At 40.3% G+C, this 26,836-nt stretch overlaps 1 protein-coding gene across 1 annotated transcript in view; it reads right to left on the bottom strand.

Moving 5' to 3' along the window:
- The window catches only part of LOC115009638 (pleckstrin homology domain-containing family A member 5-like), a 73,534-nt gene that overhangs the window by 14,333 nt on the left and 32,365 nt on the right, over positions 1–26,836 (bottom strand). The window contains 9 exon segments of the mRNA XM_029433777.1: positions 150–233; positions 802–1,282; positions 3,145–3,645; positions 5,209–5,324; positions 6,673–6,773; positions 8,858–8,930; positions 10,753–10,857; positions 10,962–11,082; positions 17,615–17,698. Of these exon segments, the coding sequence (XP_029289637.1) occupies positions 150–233; positions 802–1,282; positions 3,145–3,645; positions 5,209–5,324; positions 6,673–6,773; positions 8,858–8,930; positions 10,753–10,857; positions 10,962–11,082; positions 17,615–17,698 (1,666 nt within the window).

Here is a 26,836-nt window from a genome sequence, read left to right as displayed (position 1 = left end):
TCTTTCAGAGAAGTCCAATTAAACCCAAAATGAATAAGCGTGTGGTCTACACACTTCTTCAAGCGTGAAATTGCCGGGGGGTGTATTACAGAAATTCCGTTAGAAGATAGTGATGGAGACACAAGGGGACAACACGGATGAAGACTTACTGTTTTGCCTTGGAGAGACTGGGCAGTGATAGTCTGGACCGGGATCCCTGCAGGCATAGACCTCCTGTCAGGTGGGTAGGCATACTGCAGGATACAAAAAACAGCCTGTCTTTTTACACTGTATTGTTTTTAAATAACCATGCACAGCCATCATAGTACATACCCTCAAGTGGCATTATTCAGTCATTTAGATACGTTTTGTTTTAGCTGCCAAAGTACTGAGATATGCATCTTAGACTCCTGTCACCACAAATACAATGAAGAGAATTGATGAAGGAAAGTTGGATTCATTCTTGACCTCTGGGAACAGTATGTAATAAAATAAGCTCAATCACTAGTGAGTGGACATTCCTTCACCCTGTTATTCTGGAGGATTTTAAGGAGACCGTTTGTAAAGTAAAAGGCACTTCTTATGGAAACTGCTAAAAAGCTGTTTGTGGCGAGAGACGTTGCCGTTGTTTTCTTTCTAATGATATTTTTAAATGCTGGGAGGACCAACAACAAACCCTTCTCACTTCCATGTTATCTTAGGGGAGGATATGTTGAAATCTGAGCAAGTTAAACCCTAACTATATGCACAGCTACAAGTAGATACATTTTGTTGTTATGTGGGGGAACCACCTCGTTAGCATTTATGTACATCTTAACTGACCTTGTTGGGTTGTGGCCTGTGTCGTCTGTCAATGCTCATGTCTCCTCTGTAAACGGGAGAGGAGACTTCTGAACGAGCACTGTTCATGTTGTAGGATCTCATCGGGGAGTAACCACCATACATAGACAGGGAGCCGTGGGAGGGCGAGGGGGGGATGGAGTGGCTTGGAGCAGTATGCTCTGACAGGTTGATCATGGTTTTGGGACTGGCCATATTGCTGTAAAGTCCCGGCGGTCTGGTGTAGCCCTGTCTTTGCTGCCACTCAAACAACTGCCACATGGTGTCATCGCGCATGGAACTGCGCTTGTCAACTGGCGAGGGACCCAGGGCCTGGTCGTACAAAGATGGCGACATGCTGCAGATGCTGTCCCGCTGTGCCATGCTATTCCTGGGCATACTGCAGTAGCCATCACTATAATGAGGCATATAGGGTACCCGATGGCTTGGCATGTTTCTGGGCAGCGTCTGGTATGACGTAATGCTGGGGAGAAGAAAACAAAAACAAGTCGACATCAGGCGATTAAAAAGATCTTTTCACATGATCAACACAGACAAACCCTTTGACTACTGTTAAGTGAAAATCGAATAATTAAATTTAGTAGATCCATTTATAAATCAATAATATCCCCGGTGTGTAGCAGAGATATTTATTTCCTATGTAGTGATCTAATTATGTTTACTAAGGCTCCCTCAAAGGAGGTACAACTGTTTAATAATTCACTAATTGGTTATTTTCCTAAAATATGAATGTGTTTCATGAATAATAGACGCCACATGGCAGGTTCAAAGTAGACACGTTTTTTATTGTCAATTATGTTTATTTCTTTTCTTTTTTTAAGCTTAAATAACACTAAACACTAATTATAAATGTGCGTGTTACTGCACTCATCAAAGCAATGTCATGTTAAGAACTAGCAAATCAGTGAAACTTTTTGATTTGCCTTTTTAAAACTTTGTAGTTGCAAAACACGTCTAGTTGAGTGTTAATAACCCCTCCCCAGGACAAATGAGACCTTTCCAGTGACAACAATCCACTTCAACAGTGAGTTCAAAGTCAGTGCAGCTGGCATCAAGACAGCTTCCTGTTCAAACCAAGACAGTGACTAGAACGTTCCCTGGTCTGTAAAACCCAGACACATTAAAAAACAAAAAACAGGCGACTTTGTGACTTCATGTAAACTTAGGATCACTCTGGAGGACATGAGTGTCATGTAATGACAAGCAGAGACTGTTGAAAGGGTTGAACGAGAGGATGGAGAGCGAGTACGTGTTTATCACAGAGGACAACTACGGAAATGAGGACCAAGGTCGTTGTTGTGATAACCTTTTAAATTCATGAATTGCTCAAAGCAAGTATGTCCATTTCATTTTTTATTTTTTTTAAGAGGAGTGAGTCGAGGCAAAGAGGCATGGCTGTCAAACGTGAGCACAAGCCCAGCGACATCAAACAGATGGAGACACACTGACAGATGGAGACACACTGACAGACAGACAGACAGACAGACAGACAGACAGACAGACAGACAGGCAGACAGACAGGCAGGCAGACAGGCAGACAGACAGACAGACACACAGACACGCAGGCACACAGACAGACACACAGACAGACAGACAGACAGACACACAGACACGCAGGCACACAGACAGACAGACAGACAGACAGACAGACAGACAGACACACAGACAGACAGACAGACACACAGACAGACAAACAGACACACAGACAGACAGACACACAGACAGACACACAGACAGACACACAGACACACAGACAGACAGACAGACACACAGACAGACACACAGACAGACACACAGACAGACACACAGTGAGAGAGCAAGTTTAATCCTAACCAATTAAAAATGGGACTCTCACAGCAGGGTCTGTGGCAGGCAGTAACTCTGGCTAACAGCTCTGCTCAGCTATTGTTTATCCCCAGTTTTTCTTACTTGTACACTTCTAGTGTAATATCAAAGTGTTTAAATCATGTGAGGAGCGTGTGAATCCTCTGGATTTAAACAACACAGCTTTAGAGAGAAATGGGACTAAGAAGCTTTGGAAAATTAGAGTCTGCATATATGCTGTATGTGGGCACTGAGATGCTTAAGGAGAATCCCTCCTGTCTCAAGACACAGTTGAATCAGCATTTCTAGATTATACTAAGTTTAGCCAAGCTCCTTGTTGTCAAAGTAGGACAAGATTGGACTCTTGCGCAATAACCTAAAAACAACTTATGCTGGCATATTTTCTCCTCTTGCAGCACAATTATTGAGCCAATGAAGCAATTGAAACATTAAAGGGTTTTTTTTTTTTTAAACTGCAAAAGGTCATATAATCAAACTAACCTCCTGGTGTCATCATCCTGGTTGCGTCCTCTTTGTGTGCGGACCCACTGCTCTAGTTGCTGCATAGAGCTGGTTCTATTCATGGTGCGGTCTGGCTCATGGGTGGGATATTGCTGAGGAGGGACTCCGGTCCTATCGGCTGGAGAATGCTCACCGGATCCATTGACCTGCGGGCTGCGGTGTGGCCCGTCCATTTCTGTCGGAGTCTGCGGCGAGGCGATGTTAGCCTTGACGGCTGCTGCCTGAGCTGGATGCAGTTTGATACTGTTTATCTTGGTGAGTGGGCGCTCCGCCCCATCCTGCTGGAAGCCGTAGCGTTCAGCGTCTCGCTGCTTCCTGTCTTCATCTGCTGGGGTGGAAGTGACTGCTGCATTGCGCTCACGGTCAACCTCACGGTTGAGTTCATTGTTCTGGATTTCAGGCTGCGTGAGTGGCGGCCTGTGGTTGGCTACATGGTGGATCTCTTGGGGTCCGCACTGCTCCACTTTTAGCCTGTCCAACCTAATAAAGACAAACAAGAGGCCTTAGAATAATAACGAGAAACTTCTAAGACCCTGTGTTAGCTAAAGCATGGATCACCTGCAGTAGAGGTAGAAAGAGGACAACTACATTACATTAAATGGGCAGTTTGTATACTCTTCTGTGTCATTGATCACCAGTAAAAGGAGTTTGAGACATTGAATCGAGTATGGATACAATATACTGTAGACCTAATGCATTGTCTTTGTAAATGCTGCTAATGGGGGCAGCTCTGGAACAAATAAAAAGTGCAAAGAAAACGGGTGGAGGAGCCCAATGTTTCTTCCAGCTGCCAGAGGAGGCCAGGCATGTGAAAGGAAATCAGATATCTCCAATAAAACACTAGCTCTTCTGAGGCACAGCACAAAGGTGCTGCTCAGACTCCGGTAATCCATTTGCAACTCCCTTTTGCCTCCACACCAGAAGACCTATATACAGCTCTGTGGTCCTTAGGGAGGTCTCCAGAAGTAATTGACACCACTACTCCTTGGCCTTAGACAGACTCAAGGTCACAGCTTCAAAGTTTGGCAAATTCCCCTTAGCAGCATGGCTCACTGGGTTAGCAATAGGAGGGCTGTAAGCATTCCTTCAGAGTTTCCACTTGTATCCTTTTAAATAGCAGCACTAGTCACGTAATGTCTTCTCCAGCCATCTGTGGCTCCAGCAGGCCAGTAGAGCTCACATTTGGCTCTATGAAAGGTCTGTGTGCTTTTACACATAATTCCTTTGAAGAGATTGTAGAAACACTTAAAAAAGAACAAGATACAGAAGCTGAATCTCTATCTTTTAAGGACCTTTCCCTTTTAACAGTTCCCACCAGCTTAAAATATGAAAGATGTGATCAAATGTAATACTGTCCAGAGAATACAATACATTAGATACTTTGAAATTAGAGTAGCCTTTAGTCTACATAGAAATTACAATACTGTTATAATAAATAGCTTTATAACGACATCACACTGTCCTATTTGACAGTGCTTTTCAGTGGATTTCAGGGGCTACTGCTTTGTGTAATTACAAAGCACTTCACCATAACGCCTCCTGCTCACCCATGTAAAAGGAGGGCATTAGACAGGAGGGCTGCCAAATAACAGACATTTAACACAGTTTAAAAAAAGAAGAAGAAAAAAACCCCTATCCTGATGAGTCAGTGATCCTCGTCAGCGAGCGCAGCTCTGCACAACATCCCCTGAACAACAACTGCATGCATTCACAAGGACTGTATGCGCTAATGCACATGGCATTCTTGCGTATGTTACTCTGGACTAGACTTGAACAGTAAAAAAAAAATTGTTTAAATAGTTAAAGTCACAGCTTCTTCAACAAACCCAAAGCGGTGAACTGTTGCTTAAGAAGTTAACAGGCTTAACAGAGGGATTTAAAAATGATTTTAAAAAATAATAATCTGGATGGAGAAATTAAACGAGTCAACGAGGACTTTTTGCCATTTTCTCTGCTTTCTGTCTCCATTCAAACGCAAAACACACTGTAATCTCCTAACTTCAAAAGAGAACGCAGGCTACATTTGTGATCCTTTTTACAAACCTTTTGACTGGCTCTGAATGCACAAGTGCAGCATCTGTCATTACTTTCATCCAAGACTCCATCTCTTTGGCTGTGTCAGAGCAAAAATAGTACGTCCGCATGTTGGGATGCGTCGCCTGTTTTGACAACGCACAACAGAGAAAGTTACCTGAAAGAGAGAGAAGAGAAAAGAGTCAAGTCAACAGGGATTTTTAGCACTTTAACCCCGACCGGTGAATCAAGGTCGGTTGCTTTTCGGTAGGTTTATCACTAAATAGGAAGTGTACAGCTGTTGAGACACTTTGTGAGGCAACATTAACTTTAACGCATGTCATATGTTTTAGCAAATAGTGGAAAAAATGTAATGTGATGGTTTATGAAATACTCCCCTCTGTGTGCATTTGTAGCATCCAAATAAATCAAACAATGAGTCACCCGAGTTTCATGCATACCACTAGATTAGAGCAGTAAATCTGCCACAATACTGTAGGACTTACCATGCAGGTCATTGTATGGCAGACACTTTGCTCCGTAGTTGCCTTGTTCCCTTGCAGTGAACATACTCATGTATTGTTAAAGCCAGACACAGAAAGAGAAAAACAGAATGTTTAGTAAACAACCTCAATATCCTGTTTACCAATGTCAGAAATACAAAACAAGCGGCGTCATTGTTCCAATTACATCAGAATAATCTTGAGAAAATAAGGAACTTTTAATGACATTGCCATTTTGGCCACAACAAGAGACAAGCAAAAGTTTCAAATGAAAAGTATGCAGTCAAAAAGTCATCCCATTCCTGAGCAAATCACTGTGAACTGAAGAGGTCGTGTCCTGCTCTCGTGTTCCTTTCTTTACTTCAACTCTCTCTCTTTTTTTCTGAGTCTAAGTTGGAAAAAGAGTGGGCTGTATGGTTGGAGACCTTCAGCAGACTCCTGGGCGTCTGTGTTTGGCTGCGCTTGGCAGGACAACTTTGTTGTCTCTTAGGGTTTACGAAGGACACACAGTCAAACACTGTACACACCACTGAGATCCCATAAAATATGCCTGTTGCCCAGTAACTTGGGGTTTCCGAGTCAACTAAAAGTATTTCAATGCTCTAGTCTAGTACTACACCACTGACAGTAGCACGCACAGACAGTTCTGTCAGCGAGTGCTTTCTTAGCATGAGCAATATGCAGTTCAAGTTTTAAAAAATGACTTGCATTAGTCAATTGCAAATTATTTCTACAGAAAGGAGAGAAAAAAAGGCTCAAACCAAAGTAGTGATATGTATGCTTAAGAAAACACTTTGGGAATATAAGACCACTACAGCGACTGTATACCAGTGTTCAAAAGGGCCTTTAGGGACGTTTGTACATTTAGCTCTAGTCATCTCACTTAATTGGAGCTTTAAATAATACTAATGCATTAATTTTGCTCTAATTGAACTCCACCATAAAGTGTGCAGTCTAACAAAGTTTGACAGGAATGAAAACATGCACTGACCTTGAAGGCATATTTTCTGTTAATGTGATCATCCACAGACAGCATGGAAACACGAAAACTTGGTAGGAGGATGCTGCCAAGTATCCCTTCCTCTTTTTCATCTGCAGAGAAAAATCAAGTCAGCACAAAGCTTTATAGGCTATTTTTGCCAGTCAATTGTATGTGCTCTGTGATATTACACAAAACTCGTATGTGGAACATTCATTTGTAAACATAAAAAAGGCCCGAAGACAAAACGTGTGGATTGCGAGATAAAAACTAAAAGGAGGAGCAGATGAGCAGAGTCCAATGAGCAGAGTCCAATCAGTGGAAAAGATGCACATTGATTCAATGTCCTACGCAGCCAGGCTGCTCTAATCCTCATTAAGTTAGCAGACATGGCTCCACATTGACAATGCACTCTCTACAGGGGGGATTAGATTGCGTCCCGAGTTTTAAGCAGAGAATTGCTTAAACTCCTAATTTGTTATAAGCAATCTGCACTGCTTACCAAAAACAGTTCAGAACAACAAAATATATATCAGGGAATTGACTGCTGCTGTCCCATATGTGCATTTGCTTGGTCTGCTTGTTGTGTGCGTGTATATGTGTGTGTATAAGTGTGTGTGTGTTAACTATGTTTGTTATGTAAAAGTCAAAGTCTCCTAACACATACACATATTGGTCCTGGTAAACAGTAATGTTTGGGGTAATAAGTGGTAGCTGAGCTCTGGTAGTTATAAGGTAGAGCGGTTTGCCCTGGAGCTGTTAGAGCTCTGGCTCCATCACTGAAGTCTGAAGGATTGATCTATTCGCCAGCATCAGCTGTACCTGCAGCCCACTGACCCCACATGTATTTATTCATGAAGTCTCTGTGTCTCTGCACAGACGACTCTGCAGAACATAAGCTCACATTGTGGGGGATCCTGAGCTCACAATAATAGTCTGATAACTACAGCAGTTAGCAGTGGCGCTTAGTTGAGGGGCAGCGCAGTTCATGACCTCTCTGCCCACTCTCTGCTGATGGGTGGATTTCTCAACATGTCCGTCCGGATAAAGCCTTTGGGTCTGCTGCTGTATGTGGCTTTTATCAGTCAGTGGGCGGAAAGAAGGCGACAGGACTGGCAGACAACAGAAATAACACAGACTAGATGTCATCCTGATCAGCAGAAATGATGACTGTATCCGCATCGGGTGAGCAGGGGGCATTGAGAAATGTGGACTTGTGCCAGACAAGACTTATATGTTCTCTAGCATCTGCATCGTAACAGTAGACCTAGACTACAATTACCTTACTTATTTACAGTATTCACTTCATTTATTTCCTACTGGAAAGCTCTGAAACATACTCTGGACACAGCTGTGTCAATATTTGACATGAACAATAGTACTGCATGAGTCAATATCGGCTCAGTCAACCACATGTTATAAAAAAAGAACACATTTAACAAATGTTTTCCGACTGCAAAAGGAGAGCCACATTTGAATAACTAAATAGATTTTGTTTTTAACGGTACTGTTATTCCCACAAAAAGCTTATGCAGCATTAGGACTATGACTAAGTCAATCGGTGTTATTTCAATAAAATAATAGAGCAAATAAAAAGTTTCCACTTCAGTCGAAATAGAAGTTTTTATCACTTGGTTATGAAAGTATGCGTCGTCGTCACTACATTACAGAACCAAGTAAATACAACTCATATTCAAAAGGATGATCGCAATCATGATATCATAGCGTCTCCTGTAATGTGCAATTAGAAGAGGATCTTTAAATGTTAGCAGATACATTTTGTTTAATGCAACTGAATCCAAGAGTAATGCAAACATGCAACCACTGTATTAAAACAGTATCATCATCATGACTTCATATTAGTGCAAAATCCAATTTCCTGCTATGCTTTCTCTATCAACATCACGGCTGTATCAGAGCGCTATTTAAAGCCCTGGCTTTGCTTGGGGAAAAAATTATCTCTCAAATGGCAAATCAGATGACAGGAGAGTCATTTCAATTAATATGTCTCCTCAGTTTGTCCTGACAGGCTGCTTACCACAGGGACTTGGACCCAGATGTATAAACAACCGCCAACAGCGCAGCTTGTGGCTCTGAAGGTCACAACAGCCCTTTGGACTACTAATCGAAAAGCGGTATTGTTGTAACCCGGGCAGTACTAAAGAAACATGTTGGTCGCTGAGAGGACAGGACTCACCTCTGTAGTAGAAGAGGCACAGGTCAGACAGCACAAACCACCTCTTTTTCCACAGCTTCATCCCTGTGCTGTCCTGAAAACACACCAGAGAAACAGGGAACAGTTACTCCACAGTGGGAAAGACTTGACTGTGAAACGACAAAGAAAGAGGACTCGCTGTAGACCGCTCACCTCCTCGGATTTAATCAGTTGATTTTCCTACATTAAATGCTTTCTATTCATAGCTTAATATACTGAATTTTTACCTTCAAAAAAAGGGCAGAAGCCAACCAATTACTTTTCCATTTGTATTTTGAAGTTTGAATTGAGTTCCTGTTTTATCTCTCAGGCTTCTACCTCTGCACATGTTGCTCTCTAAATACCCCCCTCGACTCCTCTTTGTTTTTTCTAAGTAAATAAGTTATTTAATGTTGTGCTGCAACATTTCTGCCACTCAAATGTTACATATTATTGGCCCGGGATGCAGTAAGGGTACTTTATTTTGTTCAGGGGAAACATTTCATTTCTGGAAGGGAATAAACATGATAAAGAGAACGATCCACACTCTGTACATCACTTTAACGATAAACAGCGTTCACATTTAAAAAAGGAAGTATGTTATTCAATGGGCAACAAAAATAAACATCCTTTGCTTCAGTTCTTTGGTGTCACAACGCTGTGATCAAAGTGCTTTTCAGGCTGTTGCTTGAAGGGATAAAGGGTTAGGAAAAGGGTATTAACTTCCCCCCTTCGCTTTATTGGAAAACTTGAGCAGAGTCCTTAATCGTGGATTCCACCCAGAGACAAAAGCAGGGGGAGGGACCTCAACCACTCTGTCATTATGGTCAAACGGCATGTGGGCTGCAGTTTACTTTAAATGGAAATTCAGTTCCATGAACCAGCATGTTTAACACATTAGTATCAAAAAGTCACAATACCAGATGCTGCTCAGCGTCTTGATAATGGAAGCACATTAGAAACGGAACAGAAAGATTCAAACCTTTTGCGTCCATTAATTAATCACCTTCCCTCTGTTCAACCGAGGACTTAACTTTATTTTAACATTTGTTAATGATTCAACTTTATCAAACGTTCTTTCACCATCATTTCAATCACTGTGGCATTTTGTTCTCCCGAAGGATCAACTGAAGGGCTCCTGCTTTTCCTCAGCCAAGGACTTCAATAGCTTGGAGGTTTCAATGAGGCAGGGAAATAAAAGTGCAAATCCAGCTTTTATTCAGGGAAGCAGATTTGTGAGACGTTTGCTTGATCTACGTCACCCTGATTGAGGTCCACAAAGAAATAGCAGCTGGCAGCTGTACCAAAGGAAGCCATCATGTGTTCACAAAACTGTGCCGGGAGGCTGCAATCAAAACTAAATGAGTTTCCTACTTAGGAAGCATGAGAGAGCCCTGCCTGGCAAAGAGCTGCCTCAAGCACCCCCTTTTCACTCTCCTTAAAAGTAACCAGGGAGCTGTGATGAGGGATTGGTATTTAAACACTGGATGACTGGCTGAGCAGAGACACTGGACAAAGAAATGCTCAGATCCTGTAAGACATCAAAAAGCTTCCTTTGTGCTAAAGACTGTAGCTGCAAATCTTACATGAGAGCGAGACCTTGACATTGCTCTATGTGTAATTAACAAGGGAAGTTCACATGTGCTCATTCACTAAATATTATGAATATGTTTCTGTGTTTTACGTTACTATTTCGATTTGCTATTTTCTTTTTAAGCTGATGTCAAAAACGCAAACATGAATGCATGTACCAGATTTCATGGCAAATAGCTGTTGCGTATTTCAGACGCACCGCTGGGCAGCATGGCTAAAAATAACGTCAAGGTACCTCCTCTGCTTCTCAGCACATTGTATGATTTATTGTAATGTTTTACTTGAAGTTCAATAATATTGCTCACCTGTTTATAAAGCCAGTTTCTCTTGATTACTGGGGCACTGGGATTCCTCCTGATGGAGTTGGATCTCTTCCCAAAGTTGTGAATTTTCTTGGGAGGTCTTGAGAGCTAGAAATACAGTATGAATGAGTAAAAAGCAAATCCACACAATTGCCAACAGCCATGCATGATTATCCTGTATGTGTGTGTGTGTGTGTGTGTGTGTCACTCACTCTTTCCGCTGGGCTACTGGGGTATGCGGCGTAGTCCGAACCGCCTGTGTAGTTGGAGGCCTCACTCATGGTGCTTAGTGGCCGATCCTTCTTTTCATCCGCCGGCACTTTGGAGGCAGTTCTAATAAAAGAGGAAGACACAAAGCATGCCAAGAGCATATAGGAAAATCCTCAGTCAGAAATATAGTCTGTTGATTTATACCTACTGACCTCAATTATTATTATTTTTTGTAAAATGTTTTAAAGGAGAATAGGAGGAAGCAGACTTTATTGTCTGTTCCTCCATCCCTCTGAAGTTCAAACTCTCAGTTCTAATGAGATCTCAACATGAGCGTATGAATCAAGCCAATTACTCCCACTATGTCACTGCAGATACATTCCCAGTTGTCTAACATATCTAAATGGTCTGCAAAATCGGCCTGACATACTGAAAGGCAGCAGTTGCAGCAGTGAATCAGGTCAGGATGCATCTAAAAGACAAAGAAAGACTAAAAGAAAAGTTGAAAGCATACTGAGTTCAATACAGTTTCCATAGGATAGAACACCTTGTGAAATAAGCTGTCTTGGGCCCATGGAGATGTCCTACATTCTATAGGAAGGTAACAATGTTGTAGTCTTGAGGGAACAAGACAGGACAACCAGGAGCAGAAATACTGCAGCAATGAAAAGATCCCTGAGATATATTGGTTTCAGGTCACTGAATAAGAGAATAAGGACAGAAACTGCCAATTTAACGTTTTCAGCCTTCAGATTATGTTACCATTCAGCATAAATGAGTTTGCTCATCAATAATGAATCAATGTATGCATTATCTAAATGTACTTTCCATCCCTGTATGTACCATGTAGATAAATCTATCCATCTAAATGGACAAGACGACAAGACTATTAACACCCGAAAAAGGAAACTCAAGATTTAATTCAGACTCCATGCGGTTATTCTCAAGGTGCACAAACACGCAAAGGGATCACAAGGGGTAACATCAGCTCGGCTCACAACAGCAGGCAACACACACACACACAGGATGTTCATATCCGTGCAGCACAGTGAAAGGTCCGATACTAACAAAGACAAACAACGACAAGCACAGACTGACCCTGTCTTACCTGTATTTAGAAGAAAAGTTTGTTACAAGGTCAAGCTTATCTGTAGCAAGGTCTAACCATTATGTTCTTGAGATCTAGTTCAATAAGTGAATTTCATACATGAAGGAGAAATCTTCTTCTTCTTACAGTTCGCAGGCGGTCTTAAGTGACAGAATATATAAAGGGGGTTCTGTACAAAAGGTGATACATCAAGGAACTCATTGGATGGACAAGTGGGTGTCTAACGCTCTCTCGAGTTGAAGTGCACACAGTTTTTAACTCACTACTTTGAAATAGCTGCTTGTGCAGAGTGATGTGTAGCCACTGAGATTGGCCCTCTGCTCCATCTAATGAGCTATCAAGAAAATGAACTCCAAGGATTTTCAGCACTTCCAGTGAACCATAATCAATGATCACACAAAAGTGGACTGACTTTGTTGTAAGACAGATGTTGCTCTATTGGGCCAACAGACCATTCCCAGTCTCTGAGCTGTAGTTGAGAAGTGTGTGTGTGTGTGTTGGAGTTTTGTTGACTAATTAGCTGTGGCCTGATATCAATCTGCATGCAGTGTCATTAAAAAGTAGTTTAGTGTAAGAGCTGGCCTGTGTCTACAGGCAGATATATAGATAGATATGATGCTGCATTACAGTCCTCAAGCACAACATACCTTCAGCACTACAACATTCAAAAGTTAGCTGTTACTATGATCAAAATTAGACGATAACATTAAAAGCAACATCACAAAAAGAAGATAATAACTATAAAATGGTCCCCTTGTCTTTGAAAACAGTTTGATCAAAAATCCAAAGATACATTTTACTAATAATATGACAATTAACAATTGAGAAGCTGCAACCACATCATTTGTAGCATTTCTGAATAACAACGCAGACAATTAATAAATCTAAATAGTTGCTGATTAATTGATTAATTGCTTCAGCACTAGTTTCTACTTGTACACTGTATATCCAATCACAACATTTCTTGAAAAATGCAATGTTCTAATACAAAATAGTTATAAATACTGTAAATAAAGCCTTGAGGATGTGAAGAGCACGACTCTTTCGTTCTTTTTCCTCTTCAAAGCATTCCCGTCTAGGCCTTCTCCAGTATTTATTTCTTAACCACTTACAGTAAATACAATGTACAAACAACGGAGACCACCGAATGCTCCACTTCTATATTTTGAAATGAAACTTTGCTCTAACTGGCTTCCTCTAAAATGTTAGCATGAACCTCCACGACATGCTGTTTTAAATGACTATTTACAGCACTATCTACAGCACTGGCCTACAGTGGAGAGGACTGATGTACGAACACAGTACGAGCTGCAGCAAAATACCAGAGCTAAACAACGACCATCTTTGTGTTTACCACAGCTCCATGACACCAGTCAATAAATCTCAAAGCCTCCAAGCCTGAAAGGTCCTGATCCCATTACAATATCTACCTGGAAAGCCTGGAAAAAGGGAATTTAGCTCGGTAATATTTTTGGCTTTGTTCATCTGAAAATAATACAGTGTAGGTTTACCGAGCATCTATCACTAATGACAGGTTACATGTCCATCACAGGGCCAACACACAACCCCATATATTAAGACTAACCCGTACGTATTTAAAGTGTCACATCACATTGCCTAGTGCCGCATGGATTGTGTGTGCCTGTGTGGGTCTGTGTGTGCAGAAAGAGTGAGGAGGGATTACACTGCCACTGAAGCTTGGTGCTCTAAGCACACTGGGGGGGAAACACTGAACTGAGCGGCTGAGGGTGCATTTTAAAATGACCACACAGCATTTCTAAAGAAATAAGAGTGCTTTCAAACACTTTTGTTTGGCGGTGAACCTGACCTTTATCTTTTTAACCAACAAAAGACTAGAAGACAAGGCAAGCATACGCAGATAAAGATATCAGTGTATACATTTGCCACAGGCTCAAAGATGCAGCGTAGCACAGACCCGGGTGCTGAACCAAACATTTACAGATACCAACCTTATTTAACAACCTAATGTGACTTATGTTGCTATGTTCTTTGAAAGTGTGATGCTTTCAAGAGCTGTCCCCTCAAAACAGTAAATCCAAGTTATCAATGTACCTCTAAACTGTGATTCAAATCAGGCAGCATGGAACATAAGAGCTAATGCTAACGCTTTGCTAGTTTAGCATGTGAAACAGTATGACAGTCCAGTAGACTATGTTACTGCAGATGTCCTGTAACCCTTAGGTTAGGTAAAAATAACATTGTATTGTATTTTCATTCTTATACATTTTAATGATTTCTTGGTTTGTTGATATCAAGTAAATATTTAAAGTTCTCTTGATAGAGAGAACTTTAAATATTTAGCTGTGAATCACAACGTGCACGAGGATCAAACCTTTCGATGCGATTTGGCCAATTATAAATACAGCTTTTGTTAGGACCCTGCAACCAAACAGGAGAGCGTATTTAAAGCTTCCTTGGAAATCAGTAAACTGCCAACAAAGTGAACTTATTGGCAGGGATATAAAAATATGTCCAAAAGCTCAGCTTTCGTCAAGGATAGACCTTCTGCTCCAGAAAAGTCAGTAATGATCTCCCTGCGGTTAGTTCTTCATTAAGGTTTAGATGAACACAACAAACGGTTCAGACAGTAAAGTGCACCTTACAGGACTTTAGAATGCAAATGCATAACAGGTCATCAGGCAAAACACCATTCAAAACACCCACAGTCTGCTGTTAGTGTGCAACAACAAGGGGCATACAAGTGTGTAACAAGACAGACAAGTTTCAAGGTTTTTACATTAAAAAACAAATGTGGAGAACACACAGTTATCCATTTGCACCTAATAGTGTATTACCTGCTAAACGCTGGGTGACACAATTGTCCACAATTCACACTACAAAACAGAGGAAAGACAAATGTGTTGAGAAAGAAAGTTCAAATGTTTATCCAGTGAGGGGAGCTTTGAAGACTCGCCGCACACAGGCAGCATATTGTGTGTTAATCAATTCATCTGTCGATCCAAGACAAGACGTGTCAACCTGGACTGATTGCACTTCGGAGTGGGTGATGTGGATAAAATCTGTTATCATACTATATGTCATTTCTTATATCGCATTATCATTACACTGTATATTGTTATAATGGTACATTTTCTGGAAGATTCATTGAGAAAGTTAACAAAATCCGCACGTCTTGTCACATAAAGACAAAACTAAATCCAGCATTGCTATAATGCAGTCCTACTCATTGATTTTCAACATTGCCTTTAATGGACTAATACATCCAGAGGTGTTAGAAAGGGAAAAGTACCACAGTATAAACTGCATGGTAAACATGTGTAACGTGTGAACGGTACACACATCTGCTGTCAGCTTGTGCATGGTCATGTGGATCACTATAAATAGACCAAGACATGTACAGTGTCATGTACAGTAATGACAGGAGAATGCTGAGGCAGTCGCTGAGGAGGATGACACCACTTGTCTAAGACGGGACTCAGCCATGACTCACACATCACAGCATACCTAAGAGCACAAGTATGAGTGACAGATGTATATTTAATATAGCCTTTGTTGACCCATAAGCAATGGTAAAGCAGGTTAGGAGAGGCTAGTGTACAAGCAAGAGCTTAAATTGGTTCCAGTCCGTCCATGCATTTATCCAACTGGGGGTTGTGTACCAACTCCACCTTCACAAAACTGAACTGACAGACTGAACCTAGAGGTGGAGCCTACAATAATTGTGACAGGCATCACTTACTTACCGGGTTGAGTTTATGTTCTTTATAGGTTAAACTCGACTGGTACTAAAAATGATTGTGCCAAATTTAAAGCAAAATGTAATGTTTTGGATTTACTTAAAGTGCAGAGCAGATTAGCGAGTGATTTCCAGCCTCTTCAACCTCTTTATCCCTGTGGCAGCTTAAATCCGTCTTTGCCTTTTATTACTTGTCCAGGGTGAAGATGTTCCCCTTATTACTTTTTTATAAAAACAGAGCCAACTGTTGGATGAAATGCACTGCAATAAACTCAATAAATAACAATGATTTAAGTAGTGGGTTTATCACTTGGACGTGCATTCCCAAAGTTGACCTCTAGTACACCGGATATTCATTTTGCAGATTATTTTACAACGACACAAGTTACACTAATTGCTGAGTTAGATATCATCTTGCAGCGGCATGTTGTGCCTCTCAGCGCGAATAACAGCAGCGATGTGAGAGTAGCTCAGTGAGGGGAGGAATGTGTCAAGAGAGTGCAGTGTGACAGTTCTGGCACAACCAGCGTCTTCACAACCATTTCTCTATTCATCTCTGCTGAACAAAATGCAGCTCATAAGAATTTGGTGAGACAAACAAGCTTAATATATCATATTCTGGTACAAGCAGGATTTACATTTTTAATCCACATATTGAAAAAAGATGAGTCTGGTACCCATGATGGGTCATCAGGGAGTTCCTACTCCACTAGATATTGGACTTTGGCCATAACTTCCCACTTAGGAGTGAACTTTCATGTCTTAAAGCAGAGCATATTTCAACCAGCATTCATTGCTTGATAAAATAAGTGACACCAGTTGTGATGACATCATTTCAACACAGCAATAAAGCATTATGAATAATCTGCTATGAGTTTCTGAGGGAAGTGAAAAACTGAGTGGAGCTGATACATGTTGTGCAACATTAAGCTAAGATGGCTAGGGTGGTGATTAAAGTTGAAGCTAATGTCATTGTACATTTATATTTAGTACACTTATGGATTGGGACATGGAAGAACATTTGAGTGGGATTCTGCGAAGGAGGCCAAAGTTATAGATCGGCATCGGCACTCCTTTTTCCGTGTTGGACATCCTACAAACCTCTGGACAGAGTTATTGACTTTGTCAACGCCTCACCGTGAGTGGCTCATGAGTGAAGTTTAAGAGTAAAAAGGTGGATAAATCTGAAAATGGGACTACTTATGCTTCCTGAGATGGAAAGAAACTGACTAAGTGTAGTCTGTCAGATTCATAGAGTCGTTCTCCTTGAAGTGAAAGTTCAGGATGACTGGCCTCTGATCATGTGGGCAGACATGCGATTGTTGTGCTGAAAGCAGCGTAGATGATCACATGGACGCAACATTGTTAGGGGATATTTATTTGTACTTATGACAACTGAAAAGGCCATGGACTCTTGTCAGCGTCAAAACAAGTGACAAACTGTGAATCATTGCATCTCCACTAGATGATGTATGCATGATACAATGGCTTTTTTTTTTATTGTCAGCCCTTAGCATCAATGACAATAGCTCTAGCAGAAAACAGCAGTTAAATTACGCAATAAATAAAACTTTAATAATATTAAAGTATCTAAAAAAGTGGCATTTCCATTCGGAAAGGTTAGTTCGTATTTCTAAGGAATCTGTTTATGAACATCAATAAATGAAGAAGCACTGAATAGAAGAGGCTTTGAACTTAAAAGGGCAGAACTGCAAATAGAGGGTGGCCAGGCGCAACTTGTGCAATGTTGCCTACACATCACAACAGCATACTGTAGTGCTCAAAAATGCTACGCAGTCGCATTCTAAAAGCAAAAACAAGAGACTTACTGTTCGTTGACGACAAAGATGCAATTGTCTTGTGAGGGTAAGCTTGAGACAGGATGCTTGCAGGTCACCTTCCGCTCATTGTGACTATTGAGAATCGGGAGGAGAAAAGAAAAGTATGATTACGTTAGAAAACACTTCATACACATATCAGTATATAATAAGCTCACAGTAATACTTGTCTAGGTTTTAAAATGATGAATAGATACGCTGCTTCTTGAAGTTGAAATTGAACTACCGAGTGGCGACAGAACAGATACACAATACAGAAATAATATTAGCATGCTGTGCCAAAGGAGGAATTAATCAAAATCTGGTCCAAACTGTAGACCTGTGAAAACTGATCAATCCAGACACAATGTACATTGGGTCAGTGTGACATCAGAACAAACACTCATGGCACACCAAACAACAGCGTGAGTTCCCCATGACAAGACAAAGTGTGGCATAGGTGCCCCAAACAAAAGCAGAAAGATGCTACATATGGTCCACAGCAAAAGAAATACCTCTTTCCTTTTCAAATGAGAGTACCGACTATAGCTTTTACAACAAACAATATGCAAGACGAGAAAAGAAAAGATAAATTTAGAGACTTAGACTAGTGTATGCCAAACTCAAAATCATTATACGCCTATTTTACTATGTTTGACGAAAAATCACTCAAATTTACAGGCTCCAGCAGGCTATTGTACCAGCCTACACTCTAATGACAGAGGTACATAAGATGCTACCCACCCGTCTTGTTGGCCAAATACAGAGACCCACACTCACTTCCGCCCTAACGTGATTAGAGCTCCAGCACACAGACCACACAGTCTGTGGACAGTAGGAGTGCAAGGACTAGGGATTTCACAACAGCAGCAGATTTCCAGTAAAGTAGAGTGGTCAGTGTTGTTGCGGAAGGCTCAGTAAACTTTCCAGTAACAATGACAAGCTTTGTTGTTCCTCACTATTAATAATAAATCCTGAATTAAGTTTTTGTTTCAACAGCATCATTGGAAAAGTGACTAAACTGCTAAATTAATCAAGATCCAGATCCAGTTCATCTGCTTCCTATCCCATAACTTACAATCTAGAGATGGAAAATCGATGGTCATTTGATTATACTGTCAGTGAGTTACAGCGGTGGGATGTTGAGTAGCAGTAGAGAGTATGTTATCAACACATTAATCAAAATGTATTGACAGCAGTAATTATTAAACAAGACATTGAACAATATGAGTTGCATGAGCTGGTACAGTCTTCAAAGCTACTACTGCCTTCACTGGACTGAATTCTATATTTCAACTCAGTCAAGCTGAACTATAAACAGAAGAGAGTCAAGCTTCAGCCCAAAAATAACAGTTTTTAAACATGGGGTACTCATGTACTGAAAAGAGTAAATACCAAGAATGAAATAGGGGGTTTAGTTTCAGTTTAGCCTGGCGAGCAACAGTCTCCACAGCTCTGGTCTATAATTACTGGAGGCACTGTTGGCAGCAGAGAACTCCGTGCGGTCGTCGGGCAGACCAACGGCACCATTTGTCTTTGGTATCCCTTCACAGATGCCTATACTGTTCTGCACGTAGGTTGGCTACAGATTTAAGGAAATAAAGAAAGTCTGGATAGTGTGTATGTACACAGTAGTGGGATAAAATTATGTTACGTAGAATCATGGATAGTATTTAATTATCAGTTCAAAACTGTCCCAACACTTGAGAATCATTTAGCTTTTATACTCTTAATGCACAACAAGTTTTCTTTCATGTGGCACTTATGCCATGGCTAAAAGGAAAAGAGTTCTAAATATAAGGGTTCATTTTGCCAACCTATTCATTGGCAATGCATGCCATTTCATTACAGGACGGCAATGTTTGATATTTTCTAGGATATTTTTTAAAAAGAATGATTTAATTAAAAGGAAATATCTCCACAGTGTCCACTTTGGTAGGTATATCATCTCTTACCAAGTAACTGCAAAGTATCGAGTAACCCCATTTGCTTAAACTGCCTTTACTGCAATAATGTTGAGTGCTACATCGCCGTGCTCCCTGGTCTGGAACGGCATGCAACCTAATAACTATGCAACATTATGAGTATCTACACATACCATTATGCATATTTATATTTTTGCTAAAAACATGGTTACATTTTCAAATGAGCACTATCTTTTTAACTGTGTGTAATGTGGAAGGATTGCTAGTATTGCCCATTTCCGCTGGTAATCAAAAACTGCAGCTCAATGCTGTTTCAGCCGCTTTCAGCTCATTGTTTTGGTGTGGCAGTCCATGTGGTCCTAATGGCTCTAAATGATGGTACAGTAAGTATGTGCTCTCAGCACACAACACAAGCTCGCACAAGCAAATAACAAATAAAATAAGAAACACTCTGGTTAAAAGAAGATATTCTGGCTGGTTGGGATCGCAAACATTTGGAAATATACTTTCTGAGCATTGCATCACATGCATATTTGATATAATGCATGTTTGATGACCCTGCCTCACTGATCATGACCATGAAATCCAGAGTACTAAAGCTCACTCTGCCCACTGACCTCCATGTGGAGAGGGCAGACATACAGAGGTTAATGTCCCCTGTAGAAATCAATAAAAATGTCACATCAAATTATTGTTTTATAAAATTCCCTTTTTGACTTCAATCAACTGAAAGACGAAAAATGTTCAAAGCTATTAGTTAAAATATCAGCTTCAAAATAATGTTGACCACGGTTTAGGTTACATCTACACAATTAAAAAGGACCTCCTGATGCTAAGAACGTTTTTGCAGATGTGTCGACTGACACGTGTGCGAGGTCAGTGTTTTTAAGAGGGGGTTGTGTGACATCAAAGAGTCCATATACCTATATGAACGGAAGCTATTTGAGAAGGTCCTAAACATTCCCAACATAATCCATATGGTATGGGAACACAGTGAGTTCTTAAACCTCAGTGGAAAACACAGAGGCTATGAAGTAACATGATGGCTGTGGTTGTGTGTAGGCCAAAATAGGCAGGGTGTGTAACAGCAATACACAGTTTCCGGTTGAGTAGAAAAATCCCCTTTTAGACAACCTAGAATAGTAGCCCATCGACAATGAGTGGTTGTCTCCTTTTGAACTAATCTTTAAAAAGGTATTTGGTTATGCTATTCACATTATACAGTAGTGACATCTAACTGTGCGAGGCATGGCAATTCTGAGAAAAAGGATAAAGGCCTCCCACATTGCAGATACAGAATGGATATTATTCTAAATCAGTTTCATTGCCTCCACATGGCATCAATAGCTGATTGCAAATATGACAGGATTGTATTGCCAAAACAATTATTGACAGAACTTTTGGGTTGGTTGCCTTGTCACACACACATAAGAGCCCTCTGAAAACATCACTGGATGAAAATGTAATCAAAGTTGATGACAGCAGCCAGCCAAAAATGTACTGATGCTGCACAGCTACTAGCTCAAAATCTCTTTTTGAGTAAATATGTTTTTGAAAATACCTCTGCCAGTTAATCTTAGCTGACAATACCATTTGTGATGGTCACACATGCTCTGGAGGATGTGGTCTGTGGTCACTAAAGTCAAGATTAACATAAAATCACGGGGCTGCAAAGGAAGGGAAGCATATGGTAACATTTCTCCTTCAATACAGAGTAAAACACTATTCTCTTTAGTTAGGTTTAGGATTTATTCTTGTTTTCCAGAGGGAGATGTTTTTTCTGGGAGGGGAGGGGGTGAAGGGCACCAGGAGGTTCCTCGTCTCTCTAGACCTCAGATGTATAAAAGTGAGGAACTAGGAGTGGCAGTAAGAGCTGACCACCCTGCAGTGAGGAGGGTTTGGCAGTTTTCTGAGTTCAGGACTGTCCAGTCCACAATAATTAGCAGTGAGCTGCAGTAATGAAGAGCTTAAAGGTCTGAGGGTCAACACTCCACAGGCTGAGCTTTTATTGTTCTGGGTGGGTCTTTGATCCTTCACTACAATTCAACCACAAACAACTGAGAGGCTCCAAAAAGGATCTTTACATTAGAGAGAAGGGGAAAAGGTTTTTATGAGTTTTGACAACAAACCGTTGAGTTTTAACACCAGAGTTTGGGGGCCCCACTGGAAGATCCCTTATGTAATCATTTTACTTGAAAACCAAACCAAAACTAGAGTTCAGATCTTCACTTGATATGCTTTTTAAAGAGGTGAGGTGGGGGCAAACATTTGGTTTAGCATTCCACCGTCTTCCATGTCATCTGTGAAGCCAAAAACAGCAATTTAATGCTAATTTTTGGACCATTTTTACTGAGAGATTATCTTTGATGTTCATTCAACAGTCTGAACTTCATTAAAAACAAAGATTTCAGTGTGTTAAAGTTCTAAAATCATTGTCAAAACATCTCAACTAAAACCACCCCCCCCCTCAAACTATTTATTTTAAAGTACAATGGAGTAAAACTAGATAAGGAAAATAATGTCAAATAGACAGGCGTCACTTGTCGACCCCCTAAAGAGTCGTTATGTAACTAATATTTTACAGCCTTACTATGTAGAGGCCAAATAGAAGATGAAAGAAAAACAATACTAGCGATCAGTTATTTTGCCATTTTTTCCAATGTGGAGTGACTGTCAAAACTGGAGGGGATTTCCTCATGATGTGTTGTGTTTAAAAAAGAAAAAAAAGAAATCTACAAGTCATCATGAAGAGTCTGAAAAGCTGTCGCTACTTTGGATATGGGGGGGAGGGTATCAACACTGATACTAAAAAGGCAAATGGAAAAGAGTGTATTGTATGAAATTGAGAGTGGGAGGAAGATTGTAATTGATGTGTGACACTTTTGAGACACAAAATATCATCAATTTATAACTATTTGACCACAGTGTATTACATTGTGTGGAAGGTGCGCTCTAAAAAGATGTTCCAGGGATCCATTTGTATCTAAACATATGGTGTGCAGCGACGAGGTAACCGACTGGTTATCCTCTTTTAATCAGGGGTAATATAGTTTACTCTAACATTTGATTGGTTGCTGCTTTAGAAAAAAAAAACAGTGAAATACAGCACGTCTTATATTGAAGGATCCCATTATCGGCAGTAACAGTCATCCCGCTACAAGATTTAAGTCCTGTGCCTTTAACTGATGTTTTTTTTTTACTTTGTGAACCCTCAAGCAAAGAAAGCCTGTCCTCACAACTCTTATGAATAAATACTGCCTTACCACAGCACATGTAGCCTAATTATCTTTAATTGAATTCCCTTCAAGGTGCTTCAAGACTTGGGCATCCTACTGTATAGGAGTGAACAGTTGCAGGTCAGCCCAATCAAGCAATCCAGCCTCCTTTCCCAAAAATATAATCTAATGATAGATCTCAGTGCAGTAGATGCTTTAATCACAGCCCTCACAGTAGCATAATTGAGAATATTTTAGTAGGATCATACCCTTATCTTAGCAGTGCTGAGCTAGTGAAATCATACCACCCTACTTAAACCAGACACAGTTCAGCTATGAGTCCCTTAGTCCATGTTATCACATGTTTGTGACTATTTGGAGACACCATCTCTATGTGTGTACTATCATTGTCAAGACCACACACACAGAGTTAGGAACTTTTTAAATGACAGTACAAGTCTACAAGTTCAGTAGGAAAAACTTCTTGTACCTGAAAAAAATCCAACAGCAAATCACCAAACAGAGCCTTTCAGCAATAATTAATTATCTTTTTAATGCTCATAAATCTAATCCTATTAGACAGGAAGGAACTTGGACACTAGTTAGGCAAGACTAGTGACTGCAGAACAAAGCTTTCACAGTATCAGGTGAGTATTCCTAACTAGCATAAAAAAAACAGTTGCCAGCAGTGGAACTCCTCAATACCTCATGGACATTGATTAGAGGTATGAATAGCCCACCTCACAAAAGCTGAGCTGAATAAGCAGAATAGGCAGTTTGTGAGTGGGCATGTCGGGGACAGCAAGAGAAAAGACAAAACAGGGGATTTGCAGTCCCCGAGAGGGCACATGAAATGCAGTGCGACAACATAAAACAATGTGCTGTCACAAAAAGGCACTACCCGGATTGACTACTGTAATGTCTTTAACTAATGTGGGTACATACATTTAGGGCTATGTATGTACACCACCATCATTACAGAGAACACAGCCAGTAGCTTCAGTTAAGCTTTGACTTTCACCTTAGACCTTTTTACTTAACCACAGAAAGCAGCTGCTCATTCGTGCTACAAATCAGATTTTGTTCACAAACAATTCAATTAGCAGCCCCCTCAAAGCAGCTGTGACTGTGTGCAAAGTGTGTCAAGGTGGCACAGCTGAAAGGGAGAATCAAGAAATGTTCAGAGCCATGGAAACAAGTTGCCTTCTCAAGGAAATAAAACACTGATTAAAAGAGGTGACATTTTGTATTTATGGAAAACATTCTGAAAGTTAACCGCAGTGCATTGCAGACATGTAAAACCAAGCTTCGTCGTGACCTTCTGACCAGAGGCACATGTGATACAACTGTTCCGTATTAGACAAAAGGATTGGTTCCCTAAAAAGATCTATTTATAAAACAGAAATCCCAAACATTACTTTGTCTAAGGTTTCTATCTTCACTTTGAGTTAAACTCCCCTTGTTAACCATTCAATGTTCAATTTCAAGCTTCGTTAGAGACAACAGCAGGCGAGCATTCAATCGACTTTCATGGCAGATAAAGTACATGGAGGAAACACAAAGGCAGTATTTCAAAAGTACTGTATCAAAAAACAATATGATGATAAATGTGTTTTAATGTCCTGAAAGTGACACAGACAACATATCCATACTGTGTAGCTATTTAGGTCCATTGCAGGACAAAGAGCAGAAGCACCCAAAATAGTACTCCGACTCTTCTTATCAAGGTCATCTCCTTAAAGAAATAGATAGAAGCCGGGAAGCAGCAGGCTCAACATAGTCAAGGACTATTGACTGGTATGGTAATGTGTAAAAACATTTAAAACATTACTTTCAGCTTCACTTCATACAATTAAAGACCAGATTAATAGTAAAAAAAAAAGTGAGAAGGAACAATTGCTTGCTTTCAGGTTTTCATTCCTCTTTTTACCACATACTGGAGTAAAGAAGCATTTGTTTTACAAAATGTATGAACACACATTGCTGCTGTCATCATGCAAATTAAACAGCTAGCATTCAACTGGGAAACTAAGCATATTGGAGGGCAACTTCTTACATCTATTTTCTCCATATCTCAGTAAAAAACACACATTTTACAAGGATGGTAAGTCTGTGTATGGCTAACAGTACATTGGCTGAATATGGGAGTGAATACCTCTCTGCAGTTTTTACCATTTTGCTGATGTATCTCTCATTACTCAAAGCCTGAAATCAAATGTGGCTCCACCCTCCTCTCTCCTTGATGTCTTCAGTTCAGCGAGTGCTGGGGCTTGACCAACAGTCAATAACAGGGCATCTGTAAATCTCCATTACTGCTGACCTGCTCGTTAATGAGATCAGTTTCTCTCCTATATACGATTTATTTGGATGGGCCATATGAATACATTTTGATTTTTTGTTTCCAACTCTTTTATTGAGTATTTCTTACATTTATTTACGTCCATCGAGCTGAAACTGGGCTGTATAAAAAGGTCTTCACGAGAGGTTTAATCATTTGATGTGAAATCATATAGATTGGTAAATGTTCTTCCAGAAAAAGATGTTAGTTTATGATTGCAATGATGTTTTGCAGTCAACTGAAGTGTTTGATGAAGGAGTGCCCCGCCCCCAGGCTGAACACCACAAATAAATTATGTCGTCAGCAGGAAGAAATTACCGAAAAATTGATGATTCCAAGTCTGTAGGAAAACTAAACATTGAGGACAATGGTCACTGAATCAGCTCATAGGCAAAGCGAATAAGTAATAAGGACAGCATAGCTGTTCCGTCTCTCCTTGTGGGTTTGACACATGACATCCCAATCGTTTAGCTGAGTCCAGTGAAAGAAACACTACAGATAAGTTGAAACATACTTTACCAAGTGTATGATGATCAATAAATATAAGGGGACCAGACGTAGACATAAACTGTGCTGTGTGCAAACGTCCACTTGGTAGTCAATCAATCAGACCATACAGACAGGGTCTTGACCACATGCCCTGACAGAAACGCATACAAATGTACATAATATGCCATATTTCTACATGTAGACACAAACATGGTGGCTAGCTTTATAGATGATGTTTGTGAATTTTCTAAGGCTACTGATGAGAGTTCAACAAATAAGACGGCTATCAATATGCCTCAAAACACATCCAACTGGATCATGAGGAACCTGTGCCCTGTCTATTTCCAGGAATTATGGCATCAACCACAACATCAAAAAAGCAAATACAATAAAAACGACAAGATGCTTAGCAGATCTAGTGGATGTGATCTGGTCTAGATTGTTTTTAAAGAGAGGACATAGTCTAGGTTGCTTTGGGAGAGACAGTGGGCAATGTTATAATTATGGCTTAACTGACCGTGATTAACAGATAAAAGCTGAACCACTGAGCACTGAGGATTGTGGAGCTTCATTAATGCTTATAGTAAAGTGATGACCAACACTAGAGAAAAATAAAAATGTTGTTTCCAATAACAGCAAACAGTCTCTCTTTTCTGAATGGGAATAGAATTGCATCAAAAACCAGACTGCACTGAAATTCAGGAGAAAGAAAACAGAGAGAGAAAGTCAAACGTATTGCCCCTCAGGGGGTTTGCTTTCATCGTTGTGTACAGTCACTGTAAACCCCTGAGGCTCAGCTTTATCTGACCAACATAATATGAGTTTTTAAAACTATGAAACATAAAAATGTAATGTTTGATTTGCAATTTCCGTTTGGCATTACAGGTCCAAAGTAGAGCATGAAAGAGGTATGGGAAAAACATGCACAATTTATATTAGAATGAAAAAGAACATTTATCATTTAAAAAAATACCTGAAACTAATTACAGAAGATATCACATAAAAAAGGGTCCACATAGGTAATGTAGCATGTTTATGGTGCTAGGTGAACTCCAAGCAGCATGTATGGTGCTGTGCAGTTCAAAAGACGAGGTTTGCACCTAAAGCCATGTGAGAAACACAACACTGACTGGGAGTCGGAAGGAGCTGCTTATAACTGCAATACAGAAGGCAATCACAGGCTCTGCATCCATCTAAATAGCCTTTAGATAGTATTCACCATCACAGTCAGCACAAAAACACCCCAAAGATTATCGCGTTAAAAGCC

This window comes from Cottoperca gobio, chromosome 6, assembly GCF_900634415.1.
Source record: "Cottoperca gobio chromosome 6, fCotGob3.1, whole genome shotgun sequence".
Classification (NCBI taxonomy): Eukaryota; Metazoa; Chordata; class Actinopteri; order Perciformes; family Bovichtidae; genus Cottoperca; species Cottoperca gobio.
The sequence above is the reverse complement of the archived record's forward strand: the minus strand, read 5'-3'. Positions and strand labels throughout refer to the sequence as shown.